The sequence below is a fragment of the Cyprinus carpio genome, chromosome A19 (assembly GCF_018340385.1).
Source record: "Cyprinus carpio isolate SPL01 chromosome A19, ASM1834038v1, whole genome shotgun sequence".
In the NCBI taxonomy this organism is placed as follows: domain Eukaryota; kingdom Metazoa; phylum Chordata; class Actinopteri; order Cypriniformes; family Cyprinidae; genus Cyprinus; species Cyprinus carpio.
The window spans coordinates 12,257,076-12,270,463 of record NC_056590.1 but is presented as its reverse complement, the minus strand read 5'-3'; the positions used below and the strand labels follow the sequence as shown (position 1 = coordinate 12,270,463).

The 13,388-nt window shown below is 35.4% G+C and overlaps 1 protein-coding gene across 1 annotated transcript in view; it reads left to right on the top strand.

Moving 5' to 3' along the window:
- Positions 1-555: 555 nt before the first annotated feature.
- Positions 556-13,388, top strand: part of arhgef1a (Rho guanine nucleotide exchange factor (GEF) 1a) — a 44,357-nt gene continuing 31,524 nt past the window's right edge. Inside the window, exons 1-7 of the mRNA XM_042776525.1 lie at positions 556-780; positions 8,235-8,297; positions 8,438-8,643; positions 10,020-10,191; positions 10,647-10,752; positions 11,083-11,122; positions 11,227-11,369. Of these exons, the coding sequence (XP_042632459.1) occupies positions 8,262-8,297; positions 8,438-8,643; positions 10,020-10,191; positions 10,647-10,752; positions 11,083-11,122; positions 11,227-11,369 (703 nt within the window). The 5' untranslated portion in view covers positions 556-780; positions 8,235-8,261. The remainder of the gene's footprint in view (positions 781-8,234; positions 8,298-8,437; positions 8,644-10,019; positions 10,192-10,646; positions 10,753-11,082; positions 11,123-11,226; positions 11,370-13,388) is intronic.

Below are 13,388 nucleotides of genomic sequence, written 5' to 3'. Positions count from 1 at the left end.
TATGCAGTATTTGGGTGTCTCAGTTGCTTCTGTATTTGTAATGATTTGGTGTGTGTTTGTTTTTTATATATAATTTGATACTATTGTCTTAGTTATGAAAAAAAAGCAATTTGGTGCATGTGGTTTTTCCTATACAGTTTGTTAGTTTTAATGTGTGTGCATGGTTTGTTCGATACAGCTTAGTGTAAATAAAAAGCAGTTTGTCCTTTAATGTTGTCTGATCAAGTTTTAACACATCATGGAAAGCCTGGAAATATCAGGGAATTTCAAAAGTGGGATTTTCCAGGGCAGGGAAATCATCTAGCACCACAAATGTTTGAAAAAGCCATGAAAATTAGTTGATCAGGAACCCTGACATAAGCACTACTCAATGGCTGACCGATTAATAGATAGCTAGTCTTTATTAATTATCCCTTGACCACGTTGGCAAAAACGAATTTCCTTTACTGTCTTACACACACACACGTGGAGTGTGTTGTCTGAATTAAATGGTCATAAATGTAGTCCTAGACCTAAGTTGTCGTCACGGTTGTGGGCGTGGCCGCGAGAGAGCGCGCAGCTCCCGGCGAACGAGCCGAGGATGATGTACTTGACTTTACCAGAGTGTGTCCGGAAATGTCTTGACTGAAAACGTCCCGGAAACCATCTGGTCTACGCTGCTTAGAGGACATGAACACATCAAGAAGATTTCTGAGGAGCAAGTAAACCTCGAGGAGCGTCTGTCTGGATGAAACTGACAAAGACGTTAGGATAGAATAAAAACAACATCCCAGTGGACAGGTAAGTTACCAAAAGTTATTACGAGCTGTTTTTATCAAGTGGGAACACTCTTTGAGACTGTCTGGGACATGAAAAAAAAAAAAAAAGGAAGACGCTATATTTAAAAAGAGTAACGTTAGCACCGCCAAGTGCCATTACTTATTCATTGATTTTGTAAGATCAATAAACGTTAACGAAAATGTGCCATTTCCTGCATAATACTTTTTTTTTTTTTTTTTTTTGGTCAGTTCAAAGAATCATCCAAAGAATCAAAATGTTCCATCACCCTTTATGTTGTTAAATACTTAATTGTGCACGTTCTGTATTAATTCTGTGAACAATGACAGCAATTAAGAGTGAAGAAAAGGATTAGGAGAAGGAAGTGCTTTTTGGATGTTCAGAATGGGGCCCCTGTACTACCTGAGACCTTTGTGAGGGCCTGCTGGAGTTCTGTTTAAAACATGATTTCACGGAGAGAGAAAAGAGGGGGAAAGAATGAGCAAAGAGGATGGGTAAAGTGACAGATGAATGTGTAACATATATAAAAGAGAAAAAACATTGGGGCAGTTTATAGATAGCATTAGAGAATACATAGGTAATGCTCTTACATGAGTGTTCAGATAGATATACCAAATTATTTTTAGATAAATATAATTTATATTATAATAATTTGTTTAATTTGTATTTATTTAAATTGTTTATTTTATTTTTACAGTTCATTATTATTATTATTATTTCTTTTTAATAGATTAAAAAAAAATATTTATACTTACCTATAAATGGCAATGTAATGTCATATATGGCGATAAGAAGATAAGAAAACATTGAAAAGAGGTCAGCGAAGCCAGTGAATGTGTGTGGCCTGAGTCTCAAGCACATTAACAGCACAGTTGTTGTTAACTGCATCTTTACGTGGGGGGGAGTACTGTAGAAGTCAGTCTGTCTTAAACAAGGAATCTCTCAATATTTCATGCTGCAGATATGACAGGAATGCATTCTTTGTAACTTTAAATCAGTTCCATTTCAATTTGCTGACTTAAAGATCACACCTGAGATTCTCGGGAACAGTTGATCTGATTGTAAATGCTCGGATTTCTGATGAAGACCTTTTGAAGTGAGTTTATTCCCTGCATTCAAGTGTCCGTTCTTTTGATCTTTTGACCTTTTAGAGTTTCTTGGTCTATTGACTTTACAATGATTCTATAGATTATTTGAATATGATCTACTGTATATATTTGAGAACTTGAAGTGCTTTTCATCGGTTAATCTTCAGTTGATCAGAGTCTGGTGTAAGATGAAACCCCTTAACCTCTGCAAACAGGGATCTAGTCATTATATTATTCAGCATGCTAATGAATTCTGTATTAGTAAGAGCCCCCCTCTGAGAATACATGCGGCCTTCTTCACAGCGAATAAGAAAAGGAAGAGGGGATAAATAGAGACAAACAGGAGGGGGTGAAGGGGATGTTTATAGTCATTTGGTGACTGACAGTACAAAAGGTGTCAAGGGGGGTAGACATCTTAAAGTGAGAGGGCACAAGCAAAATGAAGGAAACAAGGATCTTTTAAACTATTTTGCCCCCTGTTGTTTATATTAAAGACAGAGTGTGTATTAATTCTGTTATTTGCTCAGCCTCATGTCTTTCCAAAATTGTATGACTATCTTTCTTTTGTGGAACACAGAAGATCATTTTAAGAATGTTGGTGACCAAACAGCTTCGGATCCCATTGACTTTCATAGTATGGACAAAACTAAACAAAACCCGAAACTGCTTGTTTACCAACATTCTACAACATATCTCTTGTGTTCCACAGAAGAAAGGAAGTCATACGGGTTTGGAATGAAATAAGGGTTAGAATTTTCATCTTTGGGTGGACTATCCCTTTAAAATAAAGCAGTGTGAACTTAAAAAAAAAACACCTTCTGTGTTCTACAGAAGAAAAAAGTCATACCGGTATGAAACAACATGATAGTGAGTACATAATTGTAATTTTCCTGGTGAACTGTCACTTTAAAATGTAAGGTTGAAATGTCAAAAGTGCAGTTGCCTCGGTTTTGGATGCTAATCCAGTTGCTAAAGGTGACAAATTTGGGGTGAGTCATGAGCTAAATGCAGTGTGCCAGTGATGCACTGGCAATCAACACTGATACCACACACACAAACACATACGTATGTATACACACTTGCACACAGCTGGTGACCTGAAGTTCACCCTGACTCACTGTACACATCCTTTCTCCTGTCCGGCTTGTTTGCTCTTTGGGAGAGGGACCCAGTGTGAACATGACATCAGTGGATTATAAAAGAAGGGAGGGGAATTTCAAAACATAGGCTGAAAGAAAATCTCTGGACATTTAAAAGAGAGCTTGGAAAGAAAGTTGCCTTTCAGCCATCACAACAAAATGACGCACGATTCATGGAGAGTAATGAACAATACAAGCTTTTTGAGCTTTTTATTCCTTTATAATTTAGACAGGACAGTAGAGAGATGACAGGAAAGCAGGGCCGTTGCTAGTGGAATGAAAGGTGGTGACGATTATAAGGGCCCACGGCTGAGGGGGGGCCCCCAGCGATCTCAACCGACTGGCTGAGGCCAGCCTAAAAAGACGCTCAGGACAGCTGACAGGCTACGCATCATCACGAAAGCTTATCATTTGCACATGTTTTTAAGCCTTGCCCATTTAAAAATTCAAAAGAGCTTAAAGCATTCAAACACAAGACACGGAAAAACTTAACTGAGTACTCGCGCGCTGTGTTCGGTGCGTACGCAGACAGCCGCGTCTCACGGACAGCAACACCGAACCGAGTTCTCCTTCACATCCTCCTGCACCTGAACGAACAAATACAAATCCCAGTTTAAACATGCAAATAGAAAAAGATGTGAAAGAGTCCAATTCAGCACCCACGCTCTGTGTTCTGTGCCCAGAGGGTGCACACAGAGAGATGCGTCTCAAAGCGCTTGAACACAGAATTTGCCTCTTCTTGTTCTTGTTCTGACAAATACATACAAAATTATATCAAAATACACGTCTTGGAGAGTATCCTCGAGAAAAGAAAAAAAAACTGTCGGTTATGTCTTAAGAAAAAGTAAACAGTGGAGAAAGAAATCGGATGTGTATCATTATAATGGATACATTGTCTCTTAAAGTGACCGTGCCTAATTTACTAGCTGCTGTAATGTTAATCCAAGAAAATGAAAGAAAGAAAATCATTCACTGCTCTTGACTGAATTACTTTGTAGTTTAAGAAGAATTAAACCACAGTCAAATCAAAAATTATTCAGACACCAGATATAATTTGTGATATTTTTTTACTAGTGGGTGAATATATGAACACTATATTGTAGTTTAGTATAGCAAAATAAAGTAAACTGTGACATATTATACCCAAAAATTCTTCCTACAGTGGTGGACTACCAGTAAAATTGATAAAAAATTTTGGGCAAAAATTATTTAGATACTTTGACCTGACCATGTTTTGCTCATGTGTTTTTTCTTTAATTCTAATGCAATCTTTTTACACTGAAAAAAATTAAGCATTGGTTAGTAATTAGTCAACAAAGTATTGATAGCTGTGTAAATATTGTGTAAATAACAGTTGTCTGAATTTTTGGTTGATTGTAATCCATTACATACCTTTTTATCAAAGTTATCTGACATTATCAAGATGAATTTGTTCTGACACAGTTTAACTCTGAGTTCTTGTCATATTTTATTACCATTTTCTAAACTATAGCAAATAACCTGTGATAATGTTATAAATGTTGTAGGTGTCTGAATAAATTTTGGTTTTACCGTATATTTAATATTTACAGTGAAGACTATGCAGTGCTATTTTACATTTGATTATTCGTTTTCTGTACCTGGACACCTACAAACTTGAAAAAACTTAAACATTGTGTAAATAGCACAAATAAATAAATAGAACGAACATACAAATTAAACAATTTCAAACAGGGCCCACTGGTACAACCTGCACCGGGGCCCCGCAAACCCCAGCTACAGCCCTGCAGGAAAGTATTGGGTAGCGAGAGGGGAGCGGGACCAGGACCGGGACTGGCATAGGACCTTGAGACAGGAATCGAACTCTGGTCTCTGTGAGTGCAGTTGCGCTGTATATATATATGTCGGTGCAATAATCACGAGGCTATTTTTTTATTTTATTTTATTTTTTTTACTTTTGAACTTAAGGTCATTTGTCAACAACACTACTGATGTGAAAGAATGCATCTTCTTTATCTTCTTCTTCAAATAATAATAATAATAATCATAATTTAAATGTTTATACAACATTATTTCTTTTTTATTTTTAAATAAATTAATAATAACAAAATTTTGTAACTTGAAAATAAAATAAATTTTTCTCTCATATTCACCAAAGTGGCATTTGATTAAAATATTAAATATTGTGAAATACATTTTTATTAAATGTTTTTAAAATAAATTATAATAAAAATATGTTTTGTGTAATTTAGTCCTGTGATGGCAAAGCTTCAAATATTGAGCAGCGCAACTGTGATTATTTTGCTCAGGATTCTGAAAAAGAACAGCATTTATTTGTATTAAAAGAAGAACATTGATTTAAATAGTTTTTTTTAAATCAAGTTAAAAAATCCGTGCTGAATAAAAGTTTTAATTGTTAAAAAAAAAACTAAATCTTATAATAAACAAATTGTGTAAAATAACCAAATGTTTTTGACAGAAACCCCCACATTCCAACTAGCACAGCAACGTTGGCATAACCAATGGTATTTGACCAATACCACATGGACTGAGTGTTCAGGAAACCTGATTGAAACAAGTCATTATTTTTCAGCTATGCTTTTGGGGTGCTAGCAGTGCAGAAATCACACACTTCACTTTTAAAGACATCAGATATGTTCAATAAAAATCCACCGTCCATTTCCACGCCTTTGTTGAGCAATGAATCGGGCAGTAATTTGATCTATCCATTGTTTGGGGCTAGACTTTGACGTCAGGGTGGATATAAAGAGAGAAGGTGGAAGAGGAGCAAAAGTACACAAGGAAAAGTAAATGTATTAGTGAGAGGAGTGGAAAAAGAAGCTTAGGAGTGGTGGAGGAGTGACAGACTAAGGAGGGGTTAGAGGGTGTATAAAAGACAGAAAGTTGCTGTTTTCTTGTGTCTGGAGGAAAAAAAGTGCTAGCTGCCTTCACGGTGACATAATGTGATTATGGTATTATCAGTAATCTTGTGATGATCTTGTGGAATTTTAAATGCTATGACATCGAGCAAATGTACACGGAGTCCACCTGCCAAAGGTGAAAATTTAGCAGCCAAAATATCAGCCATAAAACAGTATTTTGCAATATTTTTATTAAAAAAAAGATATGTATTTGTTCCAATGACAAATTTAATTATTTAGTAATTATTTTAATTATTTTGTAATCTTAAGGAAAAAAAAACTTTTGGCATCCTAGATAAACCAGATTTTCCACTAACATTTTCTTCTGTTGTTTTGAATCAGATATTTTGAATCAGATCACACTGAATGAATCAGTTGATCCATTCCACAAAAAATGAATGATTTGTTCATGAATCGAATTGATTTGGTTCTGGAGTTGAACTGATTGACTCAGTGTTCCAGTTTCAGTGGAACTGCCCACTTGAGAAGAAGATTGTCAATGAATTCTGGCTTTAATAAAGTCCACAAGTTGTATGAACCACTTCGAAGATTCTTTTATGGTGCTTTTGTTTCCTTTTTGAAGTTTGGAACATACAGTTCTTTGTTTTCCATGATTTAGAACAACACGAGTTTAAGTAAATGACAGGATGTCTTTAAAAAAATTGCCATAAGAAATGTACTGTATTTAAGAACAAAGATGCACGTTTGATAAGCATTATATACAGTGCAATGACAGTTTTATTGCTAGGAAACAAAACAATGAACTTTGACCCCATGATCGCTACAGTCTCAACCTCTACATTCTCTTTTGTACAGTCAGTTCACTTTCTCTCATTGTACATGCTTGCACACAAAGGTGTGGAACAGGTATTAACAGCCTTATCTCCGCCTGTTGGCAGACTGTGTCTTTGTTACGTGTACATTCATAGACAAATTATTTTTAGAGCATTACTCACTCTTAATGTTTGCTCCAAACAGGAATACTAGATAGAGACAGAAGCCATTTTACTCGAGAGGAAATGGTTTTGTGTGTGTTTCACAATACATTCCTGTTAGAATGGGAATAAAGAAAAGGATGGAAGAGGAACCACTACAAATGATTTCAAAACAGTGTTACGTAATAAGCGATAACCATAGGGAAGAGGGAGGTAAAATGAGAGATAAACACACTCTTGGAGTCAAAACATTTACCAAAGCTGTTCCCAGCCCATCACTCACTTTCCAGAAACTCCCTGTAATTGGAACTTGAACACTGTTGCGACACATTTTTTATTAAATGTGAAATGGTCTATCAGCTTTAATGATGGGATGATTTCTCTCATACTGTATGCTGCACTTTTGATATGATATCAGATAACAGGCGTATTTACATTGCAAAAAAGTTGTTACATATGCTAGAAATACTGGTAACATCTAGGCTAATTAACTGGTTTTTTATGAAAGTCAAAAATATTTTATATGACTGTATAACCTCTTATTTTTAAGGGTCACATTAGGTAGAATAAGCACCTTAAGGCAAGAACGGACTTGCAGATGATAAACCATGCACACCAGATAAAGCTGCATAGAATTACATTGTAGAAGAGATCTGAGTCATATCTAGAGACTTAAAGGTGGGCTTTTTTTACTTTTTTTTTTTAAAGCAGCTACCTGGTATCAACCACACCTTAGCAACTGGATAACAATGTAGTAAAAACTAACAAGCAAACCTTATCAACCATATAATGTGCTGGTATTAACCATTCTTTTCATTGTGCTAGGCTCTGCTGCTCTACTCACATTCAGTGTAAAAATATTATCATTTATTTGATTTACCATACATGTACATCACCAGTAATTTATATCAGTGCCGGGGAAGCTACTTTGAAACTGAACAGTAATTCAGAATTTAAAGTAGTCAAGCTACAGTTGTGAAAATGTTAAGTATACTATAAACTACAAACAATAAAAGTTGTACATTAAAGTAATGGATCAATGTATTTTTTAGAAGTAAAAGCAACAAGATCCCAATTTTTTTTTTTTTTAGTTTTATCATCTGAATGGATTCCATGGACACTTATAATGTATATAAAATTGTATAGTATATCCATCTTTATACATACTAACATAAAGCGATATATTCTATATAGCAAATCTCAGCTGATCGATTGCTTGTATTGTTGCAAAAGCGCTTTGAAACAATGTGTATTGTGAAAAGCGCTATACAAACTTGATGGTGGTTTGGATATGTAATAGGTGTATTGGATATGACTACTTCTGTTTTTGTTTTATTGAACTGTTTTACCAAAGGACATTCTCTAGGAATAGTAATGTTACATTTTGATTTGTAGTGGGAGCAGTGAAGCTATTATCTGAGTATGGGCCCTGAGGAGCTGTCTGACCTTATGGACACGGTATGAATTTTTGCATATGTGTTTCTGTGTGAGAAAAGAACTGTTTATGTTTACATGCCAATAATTTTGTATGTACTGACCTCTTGCACTCTTACAACACCAACCCATTATTTGTTTGTTTCCTCACTCATTGCACCCAGATGTCAAGCACTCCTCCTCCCACTCCTCGTCCTGTATGTTTCTCATTCTCACCTCCTCAATGCTCTCCACTGATCTCCCCTGGTCCTCCGGTCGTGACCTTACGCTCCCCTGCCACTCGTCGCCTGACTCAGCTTGACCCCTGGAGGAGACACAGCTGGGAACCTGGAGCTGTGGCACAGGGATATCTGCCCAATGACACACGCAGGTGAAAAACACATTTACCTCTGTGACACTTTAGCACATCAGAATTGTCCAAGTACGCTCTACCTTAATTTAAAAAAAATAATAATAAAAAAAAAAAATTTGTGAAATTGTGGCTAATTTGGCTTTATCTATACTGACGTGATGGCTAAACATTATAAAATTGTAATTTATTACATTTTAATAATAACTTATTATTAAAATGTACTATAGTTTATTGGTAACTGTTTTCCTTTCTTTTTTTTTTTCCAAGTAATCAATTTTTTTTTCCTGTGTTGGCAAAGCTGAATTTTCAGCAGTCATTACTCCAGTATTCCATGCCACATGATCCTTCAGAAATCATTCTAATATGCTGATTTGGTGCTCAAGTAACATTTCTCATTATTTTCGATGTTAAAAACAGTTGTGCTGTTTGATATTTTTGTGGAACGCGTGATGCATTTTTCAGGATTCTTTAATGAATGGAAAGTTCAAAAGTACAGCATTTTGTAAAATTATAAATGTCTTTACATTTTTTTTAACAGTTTAATGCATCCTTGCTGAGTTAAAGTATTAATTTCTTCAAAAACAAAATGACCCATAATTTTTAAATTGCATAATATAACAAACTGTTTTTGTCAGCAAACCCACACAACCTAAATTATTTACTTGTACTCACTGAAATTAATGTTTAACCCTGCAGAATATGATTCTTACAAGTTACAACATATTATATATCATATAAGATTATATATTCACCCATTTGTTGCAGTAGTCTTTTGGGATACACTAGTTGCTAGTTAAAATCTATTTACACTTTTTTTTACATATAGGCTTCCTGGTATTTACTTTTATTCTTATTCTATTTTGTGCCATATTACTCTTTCACTTTCTCACACACATTGGTCCATGGCTCTGCTAAAATAGGGCCTCTACTGTGTCACTCTGTGGACTATTGTTGTGAGATCACCACCAGCCAGTGCCAATGTACTCAGTGAGGAGACAGAGACACACACGCATAACTAAGAACACACACAGAGACATGCATAGGTCTCTCCAGTAAGGATCTAACATTACACTGCAGTGTGGGTCATTTTCAAGTTTGCGTTAGAGATGCTGACTTAAAATCAACCAACAGGAACAGGAAAGAGTGAGCTTGAAGTTTTTAAAACTTTAATGTTATGAATGTGTATATATGTGTGTGCTTACATATGTGTTGGTTTGTTTATGTTATTGCAGATGTCCCGAGAAACTTATCATTTGTGGTGATTTGTAATGATAGTCCTCAGACAGCAGAACAAAAAGAAGCCTGGCCTTCAATTACTTATCTTGTTGTATCATGTCATGCAATAACAACATATGCGAATTTAGTGTTCAGTCTGTCTCTCTTTTTTTTTTTAGTGTGAGTCTTGAAGATCTGGACCCGGATGAGATGTCCTTAGTGATAAATGGAGCACTGAGGTCAAAAAGAGCTCGTGAAGCCCTCAGGTCTGTCACCCAAGCCTCCCTGACGTCACTTACTGAGGAGGAAGTTGGAGCAGAGCATCAGGAACATCATCAATCAGTGCTGGAGGTTAGAACACACACACAGGGCCTCTGTGAGCTACATTGCTGTGTACTGTATACCTTACAGTAGGTAGCCACCTTCTAAGCCAGCTAACTTCATTAAAAAAAAGAAATATAAAATAGAACCACTCATGTAATTTAAGTTATTTCAGTTATAGCAAGTAATTTCACTGATCATGTGTTGGAAAAGATGACAAAAAACAACAAATTGAAGAGTTTCAGCTATGAATTATTGAACAAGGATGCACTAGATTGATCAAAAGTGGCAAAATGTAAAATCTTTACTATTTCAAATAAATGCTGTTAACGGCCAGAAAAAGTGTTTCTTGAACTACAAACTAGCATATTAGAATGATTTCTGAAGGATCATGTGACACTGAAGAAACGCACAAACCCAAACTTTCGAAAAGTAGTGTATATGAAATATTTTATGGATAAATGCTTTGTAAATGTCTCCCTCAGGAGCAGTCCAATCAGATGCATGGCTGCAGCAGCTCCGCCCCCAGCCTGTGTATGATGCAGCAGATGCCCAAGAGCTCTGCCCCTCGCCCGCGCTCCTACTGCCATGGTCAGCTGAGTGTGTTTGGAGTTCCCAGCTCCTTCACAAATTCATTTATTTAAGAGCATTCATTTATTTTTGCTGTTTGGTTCTTTCCCTCACTTTTATCTTTGTGTTTTTAATGTTATTTTTATATTATATAATTTTCTACTCAAAAACGATGTTAAAAGCATTCAAATATTTTACGTCCACTTATGTTTTTGACTTATTTGTGACATTTTTACCTTGCTCTGAAACTGAAACTGACATTAAGCATTACGTCATGTACTTGTTTGAATCTAAGTTCTATTTCCTTAAATCAATGAGAACATTTTTCTTGTCTTGTTCGGTGTGATCTAGAGAGTGTTTCGTACCAACAGATTGGAGGATCATCTCACAGGTATTTCTCAATCCTGTCTTGTTTTAATCATAAATTGCCTAACATATTCAATTGTAAATATCCATACTTTTAATGCTATGTTTCACTTTTTCTTTCTGATACAGTATAGACAGTGAGTTTGGTGCTCTGGGCTGGGATATAGATAGAGGGCAAATAAAGGCTGAGGAGCACAAAAACAAAGAGGACGTGTCAGGAAATCGTCTGGAGCAAACTCTGAGCTTCCTGCGCAAGATGACTGCTAACCGCAAGGTAGGGGCCCAGCTTCCTGTCCACTCTTGTGTTTAGTGTGTCTAAAGACAAACCGACATCGGAGACAAGTGTCATTTCTGGTAAGTTGTTATTTTAATCTGTCATCAGAAGTGAAGTGTTAGCAGTTGCATAAGGCATCTGACTAGTTTTAGCTAAGGAAGGAGGAGGCAGTGTAGTGAAACTGTACAGTAGTGTCATTCCAGTCCAGCAGAGGGCAGAGTGAGACCGTGCTGCTGAACAGACAACTGGATCATTCTGAAAAACCCCTGTGTCTACCTCCTCCACTTGTTCTCTGTAAAATTTCAGTTTTTTGCCATTGTTATTAGTTCTCAAGCTAAAACTATTTGCTCTATACTTTCATTAAGCTCCCAGCTGAATTCAACAGCTTGGTTTGTGCTCAGAATCAGACTCCAGCTTGTCATGAATCATATGAACCTGACAATCACTGACTCACTGTTGTTAACTTAGCAGTCAGCCCCAAAATTTCTCAGAAAGTGCCATAGAGTCTGCAGGCTTGACATTTTATCAAAGCCGCAATCATTTCTTTTATTAAATTCAGAAAAGTTTCAGCAGCTTCATGCCTTTTTTGTGTTTGAGAGACAACCTTTCTTCTGTGGAACACAAAGATATTTTGAAGAATGTAGGTAACAGTTTTGGTTACCTTTGACTTCCATTGCATGGACAAAAAAGCAGAGACATTTCTCAAAATATCTTCTTTTATGTCCCACAAAAGAAATAAAGTCTTAAGGCCTGTTCACACCAAGAACGATAACTATTAGCATCCACACCAGCGGATGATATCGTCTGTTTATTCTAAATGCACACTCGTTTTCCGCTTTAAATTCTCAAGCTAGTTATAGCAGGATTGATTCTGATTGGCTGTTTTTATCATTCATCAGCTGGAAAAAATCATTCTGAAAGTGATTCTAATGATATCGTTTCTCTGTGCCTTTATCGTTATAGCTGAGGTGTGGACTCTGCTATTCTATAATACTGAGAATGATTTTTAGAACTATATCTTTATCGTTATCTTTATAGTTATCGTCCTTGGTGTGAACAGGCCTTTACAGGTTTGGAAAATGATGACTGGATTTTCATTTTCGGGTGAACTATCCCTTTAAGCTTCAGTTAATTCAAGAGATCTATGGGCTGGTTTAAGAACCAGGCATAGAACCATTAGAAGGTAATGTACAGCATTAGTTAACATGATCTTGACAGTGAGATATGCAATATTATTGGGAATCCCATATGACGAAATGAATAAAGCACCTTTTGTAGTTGTTTTAAGGATGGACAGTCAGAATATTATCTTTGACCCAGTTCACTACTATGACACATGAGGAAGCAGGATTTTATGGTCGAGTGATGACAGGTCTGAAGATGACATTGTTAGTGCTTGTGAAACAAAGTCCTCGTTTACTCACATTAATGTTAGTCATGTACTTGGACTGTCAGTTCTAAAGAAATCTGTTTCAGAGTAAAAAAATAAATAAAAAAGGTAATTATGAGAATGCTAACAGTCAGAATTTACAATGAGATTTGAATTTGTTTTATTCAAAAGTTGTCAGTTTTTTTTTTTTGCATTTATTTGAACAAAAATATAGTTATGACAGTAATATTTTGAAAATTATTATGATTTAAAATGATTGTTTTCTATTTTAATTAAATTTAAAGTTCCATTTATTTCTTTGATGGCAAAACTGAATTTTCAGCAGCCATTACTCCAGTCTTCAGTATCACATGATACTTCAGAAATCTTCTAATATGCTGATTTGCTGTTCAAGAAACGTTTCTTATCACAGTTGAAAACCTTTATGCTGCTTAATATTTTATTATTTTTTATTTTTTCTTGATTCAATAATGGATATGAGTTCAAAAGGACAGTATTTGTTTGTTTGTTTGTTTGTATATATATATATATATATATATATATATATATATATATAATATATACACATACATATACATATATATATATTTATATATATATATATATATATATATATATATATATATA